At 52.1% G+C, this 21078-nt stretch overlaps 2 protein-coding genes across 4 annotated transcripts in view; one reads left to right on the top strand and one right to left on the bottom strand.

Moving 5' to 3' along the window:
- TMEM181 (transmembrane protein 181) overlaps positions 1-15108 on the top strand; it is a 76985-nt gene extending 61877 nt beyond the window's left edge. For 2 of the 3 annotated variants that reach the window (XM_014590622.2, XM_006155780.3), the window contains exons 7-17: positions 1551-1631; positions 3431-3530; positions 4044-4174; positions 4511-4602; positions 5964-6021; positions 7490-7592; positions 8025-8076; positions 9409-9491; positions 10449-10538; positions 11372-11438; positions 11816-15108. In XM_014590622.2, coding sequence (XP_014446108.1) covers positions 1551-1631; positions 3431-3530; positions 4044-4174; positions 4511-4602; positions 5964-6021; positions 7490-7592; positions 8025-8076; positions 9409-9491; positions 10449-10538; positions 11372-11438; positions 11816-11894 — 936 coding nt within the window. In that variant the 3' untranslated portion in view covers positions 11895-15108. The remainder of the gene's footprint in view (positions 1-1550; positions 1632-3430; positions 3531-4043; positions 4175-4510; positions 4603-5963; positions 6022-7489; positions 7593-8024; positions 8077-9408; positions 9492-10448; positions 10539-11371; positions 11439-11815) is intronic. The other variant, XR_001370925.2, reaches the window with a different exon arrangement.
- A 666-nt stretch (positions 15109-15774) lies between these two features.
- The window catches only part of DYNLT1 (dynein light chain Tctex-type 1), a 9939-nt gene continuing 4635 nt past the window's right edge, over positions 15775-21078 (bottom strand). Inside the window, exons 3-5 of the mRNA XM_014590623.2 lie at positions 16905-17028; positions 16457-16534; positions 15775-16192 (exon numbers count right to left, since the gene is read on the bottom strand). Coding sequence (XP_014446109.2) covers positions 16122-16192; positions 16457-16534; positions 16905-17028 — 273 coding nt within the window. The 3' untranslated portion in view covers positions 15775-16121. The remainder of the gene's footprint in view (positions 16193-16456; positions 16535-16904; positions 17029-21078) is intronic.

Raw genomic sequence — 21078 nt, 5'->3', positions numbered from 1 at the left:
GTCATGGTGTGAAGACCCTATCGTGGATCGTTCTCTCTCTCTGCCCCCTGCCTTACTGAAAAAAATAAGTAAACCTAAGAAAACTTTTAAAATTTTATTCTAATAGAAAGTGTTGCTTTTCTAATAAAGAGATTGACAAGGTCATTTTTAAAAAATAATGTTTGCCAAAGGGCACATGTGCTTACCTGAGAGACAGAGACAGAGAGAAAGCAGAAGAGAAGGAAAGTGAGAAATCGGGGGTGGGGGGTTAGCCATGTTGTAATCCCTTCTCTTCCTCTCTCCTCTTGGGATTTTGGGCATACATGCACATGCACTCGGTGTGTTTTTTCAAGCCACCGAGTCTGGGACTTGAACCATGCAGTCAGCCATGTGGGATCCAGCCACCTTAACCACTGTGCCACCTGCTGGCCTGACAAGGTTGATTTTTTTTTTTTTTTTTTGAGAGGTTTTTGCTATAGGGCGCGTGCGCTCGCCAGACAGACAGAGACAGACAGAGAAACAGAAAGCAGGAAATCACCCCTCCAGGGGGGATGGCCACGCTGCAATCCCTTCTCCTCCATTCTCCTCTCGGGATCTTGGGCACGCACACACACGCGCCCGGCGTGAGTTTAAGCCACCGGGTCCGGGACTCAAACCACGGTCGACTACGTGGGAGTCCAGCGACATAGCCATTACGCTAACTGCTGGTCCCGACAAGGTTGATTTTTTATATTAAGTTTGAAACCCCGATGATGTAGGCCAGCTCTGTAACACAGCACTTACGTGCTATGCATTGTGGGCCAGATCCCACACAGCTGACCCTGGCTCAAACCATGGATTCTGTGGCTTGAGAAATATGAAGGACGTGTGTGCATGCCCCAAATCACGATGGGGTGGAGAAGTGAGCAGGAGGGGTTGCGGTGTGGCCACACCCCCGTGGCAGGTGTCATAGCCCGTTCTCTTGCTTTCTCATGCAACTCTGGCAATTGAAGAAAAATACCTTCTAAAAAATCCAAATCTTATTATGATTATAGAGTAACTAATCTGCCAGGTTTACCACTAATATAAACTAAAATAAGCTATCTAAAACTATTTTCAGCTCTCGGTAATTAATATTTTTTACATCTGTGTTCTTTAACATAATAGTAAAATATATTAAGTGTTAAGGTTTTAAGACATGTAGAAAAGTCTAAGAAAGAGGAGCTTTTAAATTTTAATTTCCAGAGGACATGTATGCTTGCTAGAGAGAGACAGAGGAGAAAGCAGCCCTCGACAGAGTATGGTCATGCCAGAATTCCTTCTTCTCTGCTTCTCCATCCTGCTGGGATTTGGGGTAAAACACATACACACCTCATGTATTTTTCAAGCTGCTGGGGCTGGGATTTGAACTGCAGTTGGTCATGTGGGATCCACATCCCTTAACCACCAGGCTACAGGCTGGTCCAGAAGGATACTTTAAACTGCCTGTAGTCTCTCATCTCGGGGTAGCCAGTGTTAGTAAGCTGGTGTGTTTCTTCTTATAGATTCAGACATAGATTTTTCTCAAATGGTTTTCCCACTTCCCATTTCAGTGGAAGACTTACAATCCTGCATTTTCCCAGTTGGAAATCTGGTTCCGATTTGTCTTCGTGGTGCTCACCTTCATCGTCACTGTGAGTGCCATCCTCCTGGCAGACTGGCAGACCTAGCCAGGATGGAGCTGGTTTACGTGGTCAGGACTGTCCCAGGGCAAGCTGCCTGGGTGTCTGGGCTCCAGACACTCCAGCTAGTAGGCAGCCGGCCTTGCCGAGCGGAGGCTGTGGCACAGAAAGGCCCATCTGGGGTCAGGTAGCGAGGACGACTGCGACTGCGGACTGGGAGGCGCTTTCCCTCACTGCACAGTGGGCGGGCGGGTTACCCTGCGGGAGGGACTCTGCCTGCTGGCATGGCCTGGTGCAGATACCACACAGTCTTGGGGTTTTGTATTTGAAAAATTGTTCTGGGCTTTTCAGTCTTCAGGCTTTTTCAGGAATATGGACCAAGAAAATGGTTTTGGAAATGCAGGCTTTGGCTTATTTGGGGTCTGAGGTCTGTGTCCACGTGCGCACGGTAATTTTGAGGGGAAATTACCACCCATAGAAGCACACCGGAGCCCCAAGGGACCCGGGCTGAGAGCGAGAATGTGTCATGCATCGGGCATGAGGCCGTGTGTTCACTCAGCGTCTCCTCGCTGTCTGCCAGGTGGCCTCCCGTCCCCATCAGCTGCGTCCTCTCTGCAGTGGTGGCTCCTCTTGCTGCCCAAAGAACACTGGGTACTTGGCAGGCGAACGATGTACACATAGCGGCTGTGCGCGCAGCTGGCGGGCAGGGCATGGGACCTGGGGTCCAGGGGCACGGAGGTTCCCGCGCTCAGCCAAGCCAGGGCCTCAGGGATCCCAGGCTCCCCCTAGTGGCTTCATCAGTGAAGAGGGAAAGCTGGCTTTTCTGTCTGGTCCATCAGAAATTCTTTTTTAATTTGCTATAGGACATGTGCACTCACCAGAGAGACGGAGGAAGGGAGGAAGCACCTCCCCAGGAGGTGGCCACACCACACTCCCCCCTCCTTCATTTTCCTCTCTGCATACACACACACTCACATACACCCGGCATGTTTTCCAGCTTCTGGGTCTACACTTAGAGCATGCAGTGTGCCATGCAGGGTCCGACCGCCTTAACCACCACGCCACCGGCTGGCCTGCCTTGGAAACCTTGCTCCCTGGTGCCTGGGATTCTGCTTCCCTGGGCCCAGAGAGCTGGTGCTCCAAATTCCCTGTGTGTTTTCAGAGAAAGGAAGTGGCCTGAGGCTTATCTGGTGACGTGGACTGGGGAATGGCCACAGGCCAGGGCATCCAGATGGCCCTAAACATTGTTAGCTAATGTCAGATTATAGGAAAGCAAACGATAGCTCCAGGCCTTAAAGCCACAAGTCGTGTCCTGTTTTAAAGCACGTTAAGGACACATCTCCCTGGGCCCCACGCCTTCCCTGGGGCATGCTGGAGGATGAGCGTGTCCTCTGACCGTGGTCGTGAGTCTCGTTCGCCCAGCTCTCTGTGGGGAGCCCTGGCTCCCTCTGCAGTAGCCGGTGCCATCTCAGTGTACTGTGGGAGTGTGCGACTTGCTCGCGGGCCCCTGGGTGTGGCCTGTTTCCCTGGTGTGTCTGCAGGCCAGATGTCTGGGAAGGGCCTCCTGCCTGGTGAGAGGTGGATTCATGGTGCCGCCGTCCCCTTCCCCCTCGGCCCTCTGAGTCCAGCTGGTGACTATCCTACCTGCGGCCTTCCTAATGCTTATCTTGGAGGTGGCTGGTGGCCTCGAGCCCGCAGAAATCCACTGACCCCGGGCAGCCCTGCAGATCTTGGCTGGGCACCCAGACCGCCAGGCTAACCTGCTGGGCGAGCAGGGTGGGGCAGACAGTAACGAGGCCCTTCCGTCTCAGTGCCTGTTCGCTCACTCCCTGCGGAAGTTCTCCATGCGGGACTGGGGCATCGAGCAGAAGTGGATGTCGGTCCTCCTGCCGCTGCTGCTGCTGTACAACGGTAGGTGCTATTTCCACTTCAGAGCGTCCCCCCTTAAAGCCAGAAGCTCCAGAGTCTCCCGGAGAGCCCACAGAAGGCCCCGAGGAGGCACACGTGGAAGCCAGCCGCTCCTAGTCAGCCATTCCTCCAGGCAGCGGTGGGTGCCCAGCCACGAACTAACAGGCCCCCCGCTTTGGTCGTTATAACTTGGTCGGCTGCAGGCTCAGCAGTCCCGCCTGGCAGTGCTGGCTGCTCCTCGGCCTGTCCTGGAAGGCCTGGCTCCCCCGGCGAGGTGCAGCGCAGTGCTTGGTCCCGGCCTTGGGAGAGCGGATGGCAGGTGCAAGTGGCCCTCCGCGACCTCCGGAGCACCAGCTTCTTGGCCTCCAGGAGTTTGGAAACACAAACTTTAGCCTTTGTGCACTCCCCTCCCAGTTGCCTGCCCCCAGCCAGGGCGAAGCGGGCGGTGGGTTCCCTCCGAGGTGGATGGTCTGCAGGGACGTGGCCCCATTTCCGTCATGTTCTCCTGCTTTCCAGACCCCTTCTTCCCGCTCTCCTTCCTGGTGAACAGCTGGTTCCCCGGAATGCTGGATGACCTCTCCCAGTCCGTGTTCCTGTGTGCTCTGCTGCTCTTCTGGCTGTGCGTGTACCATGGGATCCGGGTTCAGGTAAGCTCGGCCTTGGCCTCAGAGGAGCTTGAAGCTCAGTCTGCCTCCTGCCCTCTGGTGGCAGTCCTCAGAGATGCATTCACCCACTGAAACCGGCCTCCAGCCTCATACTCAACAGAGCAGCGGTGGTCACCTCGAAACCACCTGGTGGCTGTGGTCTGTTAATACTGGGCCATCGGGAGAGTCGTGACACACTTTTACAGAGAAGAACGTAGGAAAAAATGTCATGATTTTCCCAACGACCTAATAGTATAATCTGACAGGGGTTAATGTTTGCCAGAATAACTGAGTTTTTAAAATTTGTTACCTTTTTAAATTTTTATTTTTGTTTTTTAGGGAGAAAGAAAGTGCTTAACTTTCTATTTTCCTAAATTCTTCATTGTTGGACTGTTGTGGCTGGCTTCTGTTACCCTGGGGATCTGGCAAACGTGAGTACTTGTGTTCTCTGGGAAGCTGCAGTCCTGAGAGGTGCTGGCCCAGGCGGACAGGCTGAGAGCCGTGCCGTGTCCTCCCAGCTCATCCGGAGAGGACCCGTCTCCCCACACTTCAGGCTCGGTCCTGTGGCTCAGAGCCAGGGTTTCATTTCTGGCTTGTAAATAATACATGGTTCTACTAGTCAGAGGGAGAAAATGAAGAAGATAGTTCTTTTAGAGTTCCCTTGGGGAGTGTGGTTGGCCCAGCCTCTCCGTCCACCAGCTGTTTCTGCTCCCCTTTGCGTGCACCTGCAAGCCTCCCCGTCCCTCGCTAGCTCCCACGGTCTCGGTGAGATGGCAGCACAGTGGGAGCCCGTGTAGGAATAGCCCGACGTACTGGCTACGGTGCCCTTGGAGTCGTTCCGGGCAGTGGTTTGGGAACCTGGCTGAGGTCCTGCCTGACCGTGGGCCCTGGCTCCCCCTTCTCCAGTCTCCTTCCCTGCTTCCCTGTCATCTGAGGCCCCATTTTTCATTTTGGAAATTCATCTCAATGAAGTATGTGCTGCTGCTTATGTGTGCTCACCCATCTCACTGCACCCATAGGTGCCTTGAAAAAGCTGCCTGGAAAACAGCTCCAAAAATTACCAGAGAAATAGGGGTTTGGAGCAGACAGTGCTGCAGCGTGGCAATACTACCAAGGCGGAAATCAGTCGGATTGCGGACTTTGTCAACGAGAAATAGGAAATTGAGGATTGCTCCCAACTTGAGGATTGCTTTTAAAAAATCTTTCACTCTTGTCGATAGCGTAGTTTATGTTACTAGATTAGAAAACAGGCCGGGAGATGCCACAGTGATTATGTTGCTGGACTCCTACATGGCCGACCTTGGTTAGAGTCCCAGACCCAGTGGTTTGAAACTCATGCCAGGCACATGTGTGTGCATGTCCAGGGTCCCAGGAGAAGAATAGAGAAAAAGGGATTGCAGTGTGGCCATCACCCCTGGGGCATGATTTCTCACTTTCCCTCTTCACTGTCTCTGCCTCTGTCTCTCTCTCTCTCCCCCAGTCAGTGAACACATACAGGCTAAAGCAAAAACCTTTAAAAAAAAAAAAAAAAAAGAGTCAAATGAGACCAAATGTAAGGTAGAAAGTAAAGCTAGTGGGCCAGCTGGTGGTTATGGTGGTTACGGTGGCTGGGTCCCACATGGCCGACTGCAGTTCAAATCTTGGGCCTGGCACCTAAACACACGAGGCACGTGTGCACATGTGTGAACAACATCCTGAAAGGAGGGAGGGGTGCACACTCTAGCAAAAAAAAAAAAAAAAAAAGGAAGCTAATTCTTAATCTAGAGTTTTTTTTATTATGTTGTTATTTTAGAGTTAACGAATTACATGATCCAATGTACCAGTATCGAGTTGACACTGGAAATTTTCAGGTAAGAATTTTCTTTTAACCCTGTTTTATGAAGTGACTGAATTTTGTAACTTCCACGTGTTGTTGGCACGGTCTTGTTAATGGCTGCTGGGCTGGCAGGTGGCACAGTGGTTGGGGTGCTGGACTCCCACGGGGCCGACTGCAGTTTGAGTCCCGAACCTGGAAGCTTGCTTTTTCACTTTCTTTTCTCTCTCTGGTCAAATTAAAATAATAGTAATAATAATAATGATAATAATACCAAATAAAATGAAATAATTCTTTTTTAAAAAAAGATAGCTCAAGGGTAGGAAGTGCGGGGAAGTGAGGGTGTTTTCACCACCCCCACCCCCCCGTGTTTGTTGTGGTGACCCGGCGGCAGCACAGGGCGGATCCAGGGCGCATCACTGTCGTTCCCTTCTGTCCCCTATTCCCAGGCAGGTGGTCGGGCAGTAGTCACGAGGGCCCAGGAACAGACCAAGGGGTCTGTGGCTACCAGTGAGGGGACACGAGAGACAGGCCTGTGGGGACACGGGCCAAGCTGAGGCACGCAGGTTCTTTGAGGCAGAAAGAGCCCCAGGTCCTGCCATGCAGCCCGGTGCCCTGCCTTGGCCGCCAGACGGAGAGTCCGGCACCGAGAGCACAGGGATGGGCAGGCAGGGTGGATGGAGCCTCCTCCGAGGGGCAGGCTCTGCAGGCGAAGGGGTGTTGTCCTCCCTGGAGCCTGACCCTCATCAGAGCCACCAAGCTGTCTTCAGAGGGCAAGGTTTTGTTTCTGTGAACAAAACAATAGAATCGTGCCCTTGTAGACCCAGCGTGTTCCTGAGCATCAGCCCCTCACTTCACAGACAGGGAACTGCAGTCCAGAAAGCTGAGCTTACTCAAGGCTCCTCAGGTCCAGCCCCGGGTCTTTTTTTCCTTCCCTCCCCGCATCCTTCCCTCCTTCCTTTCCTTCCTGTTTTAAATTTACTATAGGGCGCATGCACTCCCGAGGAGGCGGGGGGGGGGGTAGTGAGAAAGCACCTCCTGGGGGAATGGCCATGCCACAGTCCTCCTCCTCCATCCTCCTCTTGGGATTCTGGGTATGCGCACACACGCACCTGGCGTGATTTTCAGGCTGCTGGGTCTGGGACTCGAGCCACACAGTCGGCCGTGTGGGGTGCCTTAATCGCTGGCTCTGGGTCTTGTCTTTGCCAGGAGCTGCCGTCCTCATACGCTGGGATGGGGGTCAGGCCTATACTCAGATGGGGACAGACAGGCCCACCACCATTTCCTAAGCACCTGCCATGTCCAGGCCCTGGGCCTGGAGCGTCCTGTAATGGGAGGAGCTTGGGTTCCCGGAGGGGGGCGAGGGGGCAGAGAATGGGAGCCTGTTCTTGCCGCTCCTGGGTGCCCTTTGGGGTGGAGCCCCTGGCGGGTGCTAGGCTTTCCTGCTACAGTGCCGGTATCAGAGGCGGAGACTCGGCCACACCTCAGCGCTGTCTGGTCCCCAGGGAATGAAGATTTTCTTCATGGTGGTGGCGGCCGTGTATGTCCTGTACCTGCTGTTCCTGATCGTGCGGGCCTGCTCTGAGCTACGCCACATGCCTTACGTGGGTAAGCGGCTCTGGGGCACCACGGAGGGTGGCTGATGGCCAGGAGTGGCTGGAGGTCCCTTCGGGTGACCTCACCCCAGAGAGCCCTGGGACTTGTCCATCACGAGTGGGGCCAGCACCTTTGGTCCCTGGGGGTCAGAACGGGACTGAACAGACCTTGCTGGCCATGAGGAGGGAGGCCTTCAGACAGAGCCAGGGACCCTGGTGCTGTCAGAGGGTCAGTTGCGGGGTGGCACCTGGTACAGGATCCCCGGGCTGTTTCTTAGTCCTCAGTCAGGGTCTGCCCCACTGGTCTCACGGGATCCTCCCCGCCAGAATGGCCACCCGGCCGGCTGCAGACAGGAGGGGTCAGTGCTGTAGTTTCAGGCCTCTGCGATGAGCGTGGCCCCGACTTCCATGTCCACGTCTGTGTACCAAGAGCTTTGTCTTTCAGATCTCCGGCTGAAGTTTCTGACTGCCCTGACCTTTGTAGTGCTTGTCATTAGGTGAGAAACTCCCTTTCCGTGTTTACTTCCGTAAGCATCAGTGTCTGTTCTGTCCTGTGGAATTGATCTCAGGGTACTTCGGCTGCTAGGTGGGGGGCTCTTACCAAGGGCAGGCACGAAGTGTGTTGCCAGCCCCGAGAGCTCGCATTCGCGTTGTAACGTCCAAGGAACGAAGGTGGGCGATTATGCTCCCCCCACCCCACGGCACAGCTGGATGGCCCTCTGGGTGGCGGCCGGGGCCACGTGGGTGACCTGGGCTGGGTTCCTGGCCTGGGTGTGGTGGCCTGTGGTCCTTGCTGACTGGGTGCTGAGGCAGGATTGCAGTGTGGTAAGACCTGATCAGATACCTGCCGCTTCCCTCCTTCCCGCGAGGGTGCGCACTTGCTCTCTTTAAAAGAGTCAGGGAAAGCATGTTTAGCTGCTCATCCGCACCGCTGAGGTTCTCTGCGTGTGGGGGGCACAGTTACAGAAGATGTGAGGGCACATAGGCCTTTGGGCTGCTTCGATGTTCCAAGCTGAGAGCTCAGGGTGAGTGAACACAGCGGGTGTCGCTGAGCAGTGGGCCCAGGGGCGGTGGGAGGCCTGCCGTGCCTGGGTCCCCTCCGGGCAGGTGGGCTGGGCCTGAGAAAGCCCAGACTTCACAGGGGTCTTTGAAATTCCAGGTAATTGGTTGTTTATGATTTGTCTCTTCTCCTAAGGTCAAAATTCAGAGTGGGGCAAGTCTAGTTACCTGCATTTCTTTTCTGGTTGTGTGGCTGTTGCGAGCCCCGTGGGGCCCCTGGGTGTCCGGGCCTGGGCCAGGCTCTCCACCCTGGCCCTGGAGTCCCGGCCTTGCTGAGGGTGAGGACTCCTCTAACCCTCCGAGTCCATTCACCAACCACATGCTATGAACTCAGCCTGGGCTTCTAAGTGAATCGAACTTCACTCGGCATCCGAACTCGCATGGGAGTCATAGTGCACAGGTGTACTGAGCGCCTACCTGAATGCTCGCACGCTGACAGGCAGTTCTCGTCCTCACACCCACACACACGTGTGCCTCACCCTTGAGCTGCCAAGTCCGCCGGCTGGAGGCACCTGTCCGCGGGGAACCTCTGTGTGGTCTGCCTTTGAAGTTGTTATGCTTTTGTGATTGTGTTTGTGGAGTTCCAGGGGACTTGGCTGGCAGCAGGGCATGCGTACACATGTGCATGCGTGTGCGTGTGTGTAGAAGATTCCTGGCAGAAATAACAGTGACTGGCCCAGAGGCATGACAGGGTGACTGTAACCAAGTGCTCGGGGCCGGCGCCTTTTCTCCTCCCGTCTTGACACGGCGCCTCCTTCCCCATGTTTCAGCATCGCCATCCTTTACTTACGGTTTGGAGCACAAGTTTTACAGGACAACTTTGTGGCCGAGCTGTCAACTCACTACCAGAATTATATCCTTTAGCTGGATGGGAGTCCTCAGGCTCTGGGACGCCTTCTGCACACAGTGGTTGGCAACCGCAGCTTGTGAGTCGCTCTCTGAGGCCTCCCCGGACCCGTCTCCTAGATCTGGAGCCCCCCTCCCAGCACACAGTGCCCCTGCCCTGAGGAGGGGGCTGGGAAGGGCAGGACAGTCCCAGTCACAGTGGGTTGAGAGCTGCCCTGTCCCCAGCAGAGCGCTGAGGAGCGGCCCAAGGGCTGATGGGAGCATCTTCTCTCTGAGCATCTCTCCTACTGGTACCCAGATGTGTCCGATGTGGTCTCCCCGGGCCCCTGAGTTACGGCAGGTTGAGCCTGTGTCTTCAGAGCAGGGCTCGTAAAGTACTGGACTGCCTCAGAGTCCCGGTGCCCGCAGAGCAGGGGAGCAGGGTTGAAGCCCCGGGGGGCCCTGCCTCTCCTGATGTCGGGTAGGAAGCATGTGCTTCCCTGCTCCCTGGATGCTGGGGACACGTAGAAGGTATGCCCTCAGTCCTGGGTTCTTGCTGTGAACCTGTTAAATCCCTAGAATTCATGCATAATTTTTCCCTCATTGGGGCCAGATTTCATGGCAAGCTTTCGTTAGACTCTCAGAGGAGTCTGTAACCAGAAGAGGTTAAGAACGCCTGATTGGACAGCTTGTTTCCCATTTGTTTCCTCAGTGTGTGCAGAGGCCTGAGTCCACGGGGCTTTGTGTGCCCAGGGCCCTCCTGCCCTTTCATGCCCAGCAGATCTTGCCCTTGGGCCCAGAAGTGGCGTGCCCCCTAAGGGTTATTTGATATCTGGCAATAGATGTGTCCCTGACTCGCGTCCTGACATCCAGTGTAGCCGGGGCCATTGGTCAGGACGAGGTGCTCATGGCGAGGGCGGCCGGGCCGGAGCAGAGGCACCAGCTGAGCTGTCTAGACACGTGTCTCTCCCTTGACTGGCGGCACCAGCTGAATTCCTGTCGTTCTACGGCTTGTTGAACTTCTATCTCTACACGCTGGCCTTCGTGTATTCTCCATCGAAGAATGCTCTGTACGGTAAGTCACCTGGGGTCTGGGTCTCCGCCTGATAGGGCAGACAGCTGGGTCAGTCCCGACACATTTACTGGGATCTCCGTTATCACTGAGCGTCATGAGTCTCGGTACTCTCTCGTGGCAGACAAGGTGAGTTAATGGGAGGCTCTGCGTGTTGCTTAGAACACAAGTGACCCTGAACCGTGTGAGGTCTCCACAGCCCTGACAGGAGTTTCCTGTTAGCGGTTCCTGGCACATGTGGTATGACCATCAGCCAAATGCCGTAAAGCCTGCCGCATACAGTCCACCAGCAAGCCAGAGTGTACCTAAAAAATCCCCAAAACAGAACCCAACTAGCCTCTCACATGAGGAGTGAAAGGATGAAAGGTCTGGGATGGGGTCGCACCTGCCATTTTCCACTTTCAGACCCCTCGCAGACAGGGCCCCACCTGAGCGTCGCAGCAACCACAGGGTAGCGTAGTCCCCTCCCCCATTCAGAGCAAGGACCTTGGAAGGGGCTGCTGCAGCTGAGGACTGGAGGGGGCAGGCCCAGCAGGCATGACTCCCACCCCGGGCGACCTTGGTAGGAGGGGCAGGGGGTCAGCAGGCGGGCTGCCCTCGTTCGCCCACCCTCCTTGCAGGCTCTCACCCACTTCCCAGCAGCCTGCCCGGCAGCTCAAGCACACAAGGGACAGCTCCTTGAGCTGTGCTGTCCGGGCTTGCAGACTGGGATGGCAGAATCCGGATTCGAATCCACGTTCTTCATCTCTGGCAGCAGGCTTCTCCCAGGACAGCACTGGGCCCCTCTAGGCTCATGCTGAACTGCTTGAGATAGAAGTGCTCTCGTTGCCTTGCAGAGTCCCAGCTGAAAGACAACCCTGCATTTTCCATGCTGAACGACTCGGACGACGACGTGATTTACGGGTGAGCACCGCATCTCTTGAAGGCTGCCTCGCCATGGGCATCCGCCTGGCGTTTGGGATGGGTTCTTCTGAATTAGTTTTTAAGCTTTGGATCATTTACCCGGGAACATCTAGGGAGTGCCTGGGTCTCTGTCCAGGCCTAATTTGGGCTTCACTGTGGTAGTTTTCTTTTGCTCAGAGTCTGCAGTGGGTGGTGACCAGAACAGCACTTTCAGGACCGATGGGCTCTGCTGGGAGTTGGGTTGGGTAGGCACTGCCAGTTGGCGGGGAACTGAGAGTGAGGCTGTGCAGTGAGTCCTTGCAGAAGGGCGCGCTGGTGTGAAAGGCTACATGAGGAGCTGTCGAGCTGAATGGTATCAAAGGTCTCTTTGGAAATAGGAGCGACTATGAGGAAATGCCTCTGCAGAACGGCCAGGCCATCCGGGCCAAGTACAAGGAGGAGTCGGACAGCGACTGAGCCCCCGGCAGCTGCGCACGCACGGAGCCTGGCGTCCCTCGTGGCCGGTTCCTGGCCTCCGCCTAAACCCACTTGGTTCACTTTCTCAGAAGCAAAGATTTCATGTTCCTCATTTGTTTACATATTTTTAAAAAGAGCAAAAATCGAGGATAAATTTAAATGCTGGGCCCAATTTATTGCCAAGGTGGTTAAGTCTGTCTGGTAAGAGAGACTCTGTTAACATTTAAACACTAGGTTCTTTTCATAGAGTTCCAGTGAGAGAGCACCTTTTTCTATGGTGAGAAAGAAATTACCCATTTTTAGGAGAATTAATTACGTGCTTAGTTTTCCCTGAGTGACTCCAGCTCCAGGTCCCAGAAGCCCTCAGGGCTGAGGCCCACATGCGGCGGTGTTGCTTTTCTGCCTGCCTTTATCCACCGTGGTACCGTGTTCTTGTCCCTTCCCACTCCCAGGCTGGCCTGCCTGTGCAGTGGCCAGTGCCGGGGGGACGCAGCCTGCCATGGCGGTAGCTCACACCAGCTGCATTTTGTGAATCGTGTGAATCCGGACTCATTAGGAAAATGGTGGATGCTGGCTTCAGCCCCTCCCTGTCACTAAAGCAAAGATGACAGTGTCCTGGAGTCCTGAGGAGGGTCGATAAATTGGATGAGGGCAGGCTGAGGTCACTTGCCAGTTGCCAGCTCCTGGGGGAAAGGCCCACTGGCCCCAGCATGTGTGTGTGTGCACGGATGTGACTGAATGGACTTCCCTGGGCGGGGGCGGCAGGAGGCAACCACCCCCATCCCAGGGATTGGTAGTTTCTGCAGCTCTCTTGGATATGACACCTTAGAGAACTTTATTTTTTTAATAAAAACAAAATGAATGAACGATATACTATTATAGATTATCTCCAGAAAGTTTGTCAATTGCACATTTGGAAACTAGATGAAAAGAAAGTAAAAACATTTTAGTGGTTTTTGCAGCAACATCTTTGAGTGCAAGGTGACCTGCTTGGAAACCATTGCTGTCCCGTGTTCCACGTGGCGGTCAGGACAGCAGTGAGTTACTGTGGGACGAAACGTCTTGGGCATAGCTGAACCTGTGTCACCCACAGGCCCAGGGGTGATCCTCAGTCCTTGTCAGAGTCCAGGTAAGACATGCACAGTAGCACCTCCGTTGCTACGCGGTCAGTGTTGTCCTGACTGGGCCACGTTGGAGGTCACTGTGCCACTCTGCAGGCCACACCTGCATTTCTTCACCTGTGCGCCAACGGGCTCCTGGATCCACGCCATGGACACTGCTCGCTTCCCTTCACATCTGATTTAAACTAGCGATAATGTACCTTTACTGCAGGTCCCACTTACAGTTGTTTAAAAACCTTGTAAATATGAATGTTTTCATTAAAACAGCTGTATTATTGGAAGGGTAATTCAAGTTTACATAATTTTTACATTTGCAATGACATGATGACTTTTTGATTCTGTGCAGAGGTGTTAAAATTTTTCTGTTACCGAATTTTACAACTTCAGATACTACTAAATAATTTTATGTAAACTGATGGTTTGTGCTGATTAGTGTATTCTAATATGTGATAGAGTTTACAAGTTTTAATAGTTATAAAATCATCGTCCATGATTTGCAATGCTGTTATTTATCAGTAAATGTAAAATATCTGGGGGCTAAAATAATGGTCACATACATTAGAACGTTTTGAAACTTGCCTTTGTCCTATAGTGTAATTAAGAACTGTATCTTCACACATTGATTTTCAATGACATCACTGAAGTGAAAAACATGGCTTATTTATTTACTTTTGTAACTAGGCTGGAAACAAAAAAAAAAACGACAAGGGAAGTAGTTGAGGGGTACGGCTACTAGATCATACAGCTTCCACTTCTCTTCCCTGGTGTGTCATGTGCACCAACATACCTCACTGTCCATGGAAACGTTTGCTAGAGCATAGAACGTTTACCACGTAGCGTATGTGCTATAGGTATTAAGGTAAAACACTAAAGTCTGCCAGATACTTTTGACAGTAGTGAGAAAATTCTTTTTCTTCAAGGGAAAGGTTTTTTTAAACTTAAATTATAAATTCAAAGGGCCAATTTTAGTTCTTTCATGGTAATAGCTTGAATGACATCATCTTCAGATATTTTTTCCTACTGGTCTGGTCCAGGGCAACCTGGAAGATGGCCGGAGTATTTCACGGTTTCCCTAGGGAGAGCTTCCTTATCCGTGTGGATAACAGGTCTGCTTGATTTATTATTAAATCATCGCCGCAGTGACCAAGTGCTGTTTTCTCTCATGAGCCCCATCTGAGAGGCTTGAGAGAGGATATGTAAAATCTAACTCGAGGTTTCTAAGTTGCTACTGTACATAATTTGAAAATGTCACCAGCTTCAAGTAGTTCAGGAACTGTTTGCTGAAGGTACGGTTAGGTCAAATAGGTTACAGTGGGCTCACCTATTTTCTGAATCCTTTTCACAGGAAAACAGACTCATAAAAGTTGGGATAATTGAAAGAGATGTCCCTAAGAACACCGAACAGACTGGACTTAAAACACTGAAGCGTATTTGTGTACTTTGAGCGGTTTAGAAACCAGTTGCCTCTTTATAAGGATACAGATCTTTTCCCCATGCCAAAGGGAAGTAGCTGTGGTCTGCGACATCTTGTTATGCTGTTTTCTCTTTTCCTAATGCCCGCAGGCATGGACGTGTGTCAGAGGATGAGAAAAAGTGCCCGTGTGCGTGCTGTGATCCCCTTTCTCCCACTCCTTCTCCCCATCAGGATCCTGGGCATACAAGCACACACACATACGCCTGGCTTGAGCTGCCAGGGCTGGGATTCGAACCATAGCTGGCCATGTGGGATCCGGCTCCTTCCACACAGCGCTTACTTGCTGCGCCCTGCGGTTTATCTCCAGCAGATGTTTTCTATATACTGGTAACTGCAACACCATGCTATGAAACAGAAGGACTTTCTACTACTGAAAACTGCCTTTTTACAAAAGACTGTAAATATTTGTAAAGTAAATCTACAGTAAACTTTAGGCTCAAAAGGAGAGAACTATTTGCCTTTGGAAGCTGCTGGCAGAGCACAGCACCACTGGCTGGGGTGGTAGCTGGATCCACCTGGGAAAAGGGGACTTTGTTTTTGGCAAACTCACGTCTGGGGAATGGCTTCCTTCTGATACTACCTTTCCGGTCAATGGTAATAAATTTTTAAATACTCCTTACATGTATCTTGTTTGCTCTTGGCATGTAGAATTAATTCAGTCTTTTAGATGAGTGTTTTAAGAAAAGCAGGGATTTTTATTTTTTTGTTTTGTTTGTCTCGACAAGAAGACATGGTAGTGTCTTTATTACCAGGTCTAACTTGGTCTGTGGACAGGCATGGAGGTGAAGACAGAGGCCAGACTGTGGGGCCCGCCTCCCTACTCATTTTGATATGTGACTAAATCATATCATCTCCAGACACATTCCCTGATTTTCAAATAACTGCATAGGTGTAGACATAATTGGGAAAGCACTTCGTAAGCCATGAAGTACTGAAACAGATTGCAACTGGCACAGGAAGAACGAGGATGTGGATGATCACTGTGGTGTCCTGACTGTGGCCCAGGCAAGGATGCACTGGAACATTTCCACAGAGCAGGAGGGGCCTGCCCACCTTCCACCCCTCGGCCCCCAACTCGAGGGGAGGGAGTTTAGGGAGGAGGAGCTGGGAACCAGACAGAACCCAGCAGACCTGGGTGTGGTGTGGCCTGGGCCTGAGGCAAGAAATCAGCAAACTGCTGGAGAAGATAAAGCAGAGCTGGACTTTGTTATGTTTTATAGATTCTGAAGCCATCAACAGGAAGAGTTGATTCTGAAGATTATGAAAAACACAACAAACTTTACACTTGAATAATTTATTATCCTAACAAAAGTATAAAGTGTGGAAAATGAGTGTACTTGAATCATTTCAGAGTGCAGGAAGTTTCACACTAGCAGACTGTAGTTTTAGCACCTTTGAAAAGAAATACCCAGTTAAGACAAGTGGCAACTCGGGCTTGACTACCTGCAGCGACGCCCTCATCTGACTGGGGACACACGCTTCTGTAACAGTGCCACCATCTGCTTTTTTCTCTACATTTTGAGAGTGCCACAAAACACACTTAAAGGAGATGAGAAAGGTGTTCACTGAGTCCAGGATGGCCGTGAGGGGAGGAAGAGGTGTGAGACTAGGAGGGAGGGCGCAGGGGGAGGCTCAGATGGACAGTCCGAAGGCACTGACGATGCAGTACATGGTCTTGTTCTCCCACCGCACAGTGCAGCTCCCTGCGGGGAGAGGACAGGTCAGCTCTGACCACGAGGTGCCGGGGGGGACTTGCCACTCACGCCCTCACACTCAAGCACTGACCTTCAAAGTACCCAAATAAGGATGACTAATAAACAGGCATGCACACACATGAAACAGCTAGCCCACATCTCATAAAACACTCTTAAGTAATATGTATCTTGGCAAGGCCTGAGAAGGTTCTGGAAAGCTTTCAGGGGAAAACACACACGACAGGACTTCACAAGCATGGATGACAGTCATACCGTCAGTGGAGCTGTCCCAGAAGCAAGAACTCGCCGTGTGCAGTCCAGCCCCGTTCTTCTGCATAATCACACAGGTCACTTCAATGCAAACGAGCTCTTATTAGAGAAAGCTGGCAGCCACACCAGTTGCCTCTGCCATTTAGCACAGGTAGAGATCAACAGCTAGTTGCATTCCTTGTCCCTCTAGACTGACTAAACGTGCTTCCCTTCCTTTACCCCTTGTTCTAAAAGCCTCTGATCAAAACCCCATGAAGCCCTGTGGGATGCCCTACAATGCACCAGCAGCATAGGCCAAGGGGAGCGTCCACGACACAAGTGGCCTGCTCCTGCTGGGGACTCGGGCGGCCAGGCACCAAACCACCATGCTCACTCTCTTCTGGCACTGGACCCTGTTCTGATCCGTTTTTGAGACCACAACCAAAACACGCGAGAAACCCAAATCCATTACCAATGTACTTAAAAGGCTTTCCCAGCTTGGTGAGCTGGCTGAGGGTCTGCTCCACCACGTTGGTGGTCCACTGGTTCACCTTGCTGTGCTGGTAAGCGTTCCCGCCGATGGCGCTCTCTATGGCCTAGGGGACAGCGAGGGCAGGGGGACAGTGAGCGGGATGCCCCCAAGACGCCTTCCAGTCACCCCAAGAACCCATGAAAGGAAATTTATGTAAAATGTTACATCTACTTTTAATCATGACTCCTTCACAAATACGCCTTTTGTTTAATAACGTTGTATCCAATTTAAGTAAGTTTTATACTTGTCTTTAAAATTCATACTTAGGGGACCAGCAGTTAGCGTAATGGTTATGTCGCTGGACTCCCATGTAGTCGACCATGGTTTGCATCCCAGACCCGGTGGCTTAAACTCACGCCGGGCGCATGTGCATGCGTGCCTAAGATCCCAAGAGGAGAATGGAGGAGAAGGGATTGCGGCGTGGCCATCCCCCCGGGGGGGGGGTGATTTCTCGCTTTCTGTCTCTGTCTGGCGAGCGCACGCACCCTATAGCAAAAACCTCTCATAATAAAAAAAATATATATTCATACTTAGCCTGCCACACTTACTAAAAACAGTGTGACCTAAAGATTGGATTTAATGCTGACTGCTGCTATAACACCTGGAGATAAGCAACACAGTCTTTGCCTATCGAGGCCAGAATAAACTCCTTTTTATTCTTTTTATCATGAGAGACAAAAAGTGTGTGCGTGAGAGGAAGTGAGTGGAGGGAGAACATTTCTGAGAGCCTAGGCTGCGTCATGCGTCCCTGGTCTCAAAGCATCTGCTCAGGTTGGGCGGGATGGTGAACCTAGGCCGCCACGGGGTCTCAGCCAGAGCCCAGCAGCACCCTCCTGCAACACCAGAGCTGGCCCCCTGTCCCTTTAAATGTGTAATACTGTTCCGCCCACCTGACGCTGTCCGACGTCTACCGGCTAACACTATACATGAGCCCATGTGCGTCTGTCATCTGAACTGACTGTACGAACCTATGCGGATCATCACAGTCAAAAATACTTCTTTTATCCAGCATTTTCTGGGAACATGTCACCACGTAAGTGTAATTTCCACATAACTAAAGAGCCCTTTATATTGCAAAGTTTCTTTGTGATGAAAATGTTTTCTTCAATTCCCTCCTTTTCTCTGCTGTATTCTAGGGCAACTCAAGATCTGCAGAGCTGGTCCCTGCTCTTGCTGAGCTCATGCTGCTCCCAGCATAGGACTTTCCAGGTCTGTCTGTCGGTCCCTTTCATGGGGATGTCTGTTAGTGTGTCTGTATCTGGGCCGCTTTCCAACTGCTGTGCTGCAGACCAGAAAACCAGGCCTTTATGTCAGCTCTGATCTAAACTAAAAATGAAATATCCAGTGAGGGCCACACTCTGTCCACTCACAGGGGCGTGGCCATCCCCCCGGGGGGGGGTGATTTCTCGCTTTCTGTCTCTGTCTGGCGAGCGCACGCACCCTATAGCAAAAACCTCTCATAATAAAAAAAATATATATTCATACTTAGCCTGCCACACTTACTAAAAACAGTGTGACCTAAAGATTGGATTTAATGCTGACTGCTGCTATAACACCTGGAGATAAGCAACACAGTCTTTGCCTATCGAGGCCAGAATAAACTCCTTTTTATTCTTTTTATCATGAGAGACAAAAAGTGTGTGCGTGAGAGGAAGTGAGTGGAGGGAGAACATTTCTGAGAGCCTAGGCTGCGTCATGCGTCCCTGGTCTCAAAGCATCTGCTCAGGTTGGGCGGGATGGTGAACCTAGGCCGCCACGGGGTCTCAGCCAGAGCCCAGCAGCGCCCTCCTGCAACACCAGAGCTGGCCCCCTGTCCCTTTAAATGTGTAATACTGTTCCGCCCACCTGACGCTGTCCGACGTCTACCGGCTAACACTATACATGAGCCCATGTGCGTCTGTCATCTGAACTGACTGTACGAACCTATGCGGATCATCACAGTCAAAAATACTTCTTTTATCCAGCATTTTCTGGGAACATGTCACCACGTAAGTGTAATTTCCACATAACTAAAGAGCCCTTTATATTGCAAAGTTTCTTTGTGATGAAAATGTTTTCTTCAATTCCCTCCTTTTCTCTGCTGTATTCTAGGGCAACTCAAGATCTGCAGAGCTGGTCCCTGCTCTTGCTGAGCTCATGCTGCTCCCAGCATAGGACTTTCCAGGTCTGTCTGTCGGTCCCTTTCATGGGGATGTCTGTTAGTGTGTCTGTATCTGGGCCGCTTTCCAACTGCTGTGCTGCAGACCAGAAAACCAGGCCTTTATGTCAGCTCTGATCTAAACTAAAAATGAAATATCCAGTGAGGGCCACACTCTGTCCACTCACAGGCAATGGACAGAAAACCAACAGTCCTGCGACCCGAGGTGTGCACGGTGGTTAAGGACAGGGTCGAGAGCCTGTGCAGGAGCCCAGCGACCCTGATTTCTCCCTGCAAACCTTCCTATCTGTCCTGGACTTCGTGCAGGCACATCGCACACTGGCTCCTCCTCTGCCATGCCTGCTCCCCACCCAGCTCAGAGGGTACAATCAGGGTGGGGCTGGCAGCTCTGGATTGTGGGGAGGACACTCTGACCAAACCTGGACACTGTCCAGGGTGGGGTGGGCCTTCATCTAGCTACACCTCTTAATTCTGTCAACTCCCCACCACACTTTGAAACTCACTGTTTCTCAGGGAGGGAGGAAAACGCTCCTGCAGTTTTGGACCCATCCAGATTTGCTCCTGCTTGGTACCTAAACAGCTTCAGTTCAGAACTGATCCACTGCCGGGCTCACCCACCGAGGCCAGTGAGGCACGGTAAAGGGACACTTGCACGTCACCTGCTTCCTTGTACTGGAAACATGTCATTTTAGTTGTACCTGTTGCCTGGGAGCCGAGTCACAAACAAAAAGACAAACTAGGCTTCCTGACAGACCAACCTGACCACTCCTGGCTGTGTTCAATTCACCCACTTCCTGCTCCCCGTGTTCCACACGAAATATGGTATTTAGAAAAAAAATGAAAAGCAAACTTATAGCCCCTACAGCAACCCAAAAACAGGTCTGCAGTAAAGAGTGAATGGCAGAGGGACCAACAGTTAAGAGTAAAGGCTATGTCGCTGGACTCCCATGTAGGTGACCGCGGTTCGAGTCCCGGACCCGGTGGCTTAAACTCACGCCGGGCGCGTGTGCGTGCGTGCCCAACATCCTGAGAGGAGAATGGAGGAGAAGGGATTGCGGCGTGGCCACCCCCCCAGGGGGTGATTTCTCGCTTTCTATCTCTCTCTGTCTGTCTGGCAAGCACACATGCCCTACAGCAAAAACCTTTCCAAAAAAAGAAAAAAAAAAAAAAGAGTAAATGGCAGGAAAAACATCACTGCTTTTGTACACTGCTCTGGCTGTCACCCTGGCATGTGCCAGGAATCTGCATTCAAGTCCATTCCAAATTATTACGTGTGGACCCTCAAGTGGTGCTACTGAATTCAGATCGTCTCATGACCTCTCAGTCAATGGCTTCAATATTTTTGCTCAGTCTTATGGGGCACAGAAGCTGACTAGGAAGACCTTTCTGGTCTCATTCCTGTCCCAGACTACCTGGCTCTCAGCATCATTCCAAGCATACCTGCCTCCTTTCATGACGTCACCACCCCCACCAAGGGCCTCCTTTCATGACGTCACCCCCCCACCACGGACCTCCTTTTATGACATCACCTCCTACACCAAGGACCTCCTTTCATGACGTCACCCCCCACCATGGACCTCCTTTTATGACATCACCCCCCACACCAAGGACCTCCTTTCATGACGTCACCCCCACCAAGGACCTCCTTTTATGACGTCACCCCCCACCAAGGACCTCCTTTCATGACGTCACCCCACACCAAGGACCTTTTATGACGTCACCCCCACCAAGGACTTCCTTTCATGACGTCACCCACCCCAAGGGCCTCCTTTCATGACGTCACCCCCCACACCAAAGACCTCCTTTTATGACATCACCCCCCACCAAGGGCCTCCTTTCATGACATCACCCCCCACACCAAGGACCTCCTTTTATGATGTCACCCCCCCACCAAGGACTTCCTTTCAATGTCACCCCCCACCAAGAGCCTCCTTTCATGACATCACCCCCCACCAA

The sequence above is a fragment of the Tupaia chinensis genome, unplaced genomic scaffold (genome assembly GCF_000334495.1).
Source record: "Tupaia chinensis unplaced genomic scaffold, TupChi_1.0 Scaffold000468_1, whole genome shotgun sequence".
Classification (NCBI taxonomy): Eukaryota; Metazoa; Chordata; class Mammalia; order Scandentia; family Tupaiidae; genus Tupaia; species Tupaia belangeri.
Note: the sequence above shows the minus strand (reverse complement) of the source record. Positions and strands in the feature narration are given on the sequence as shown.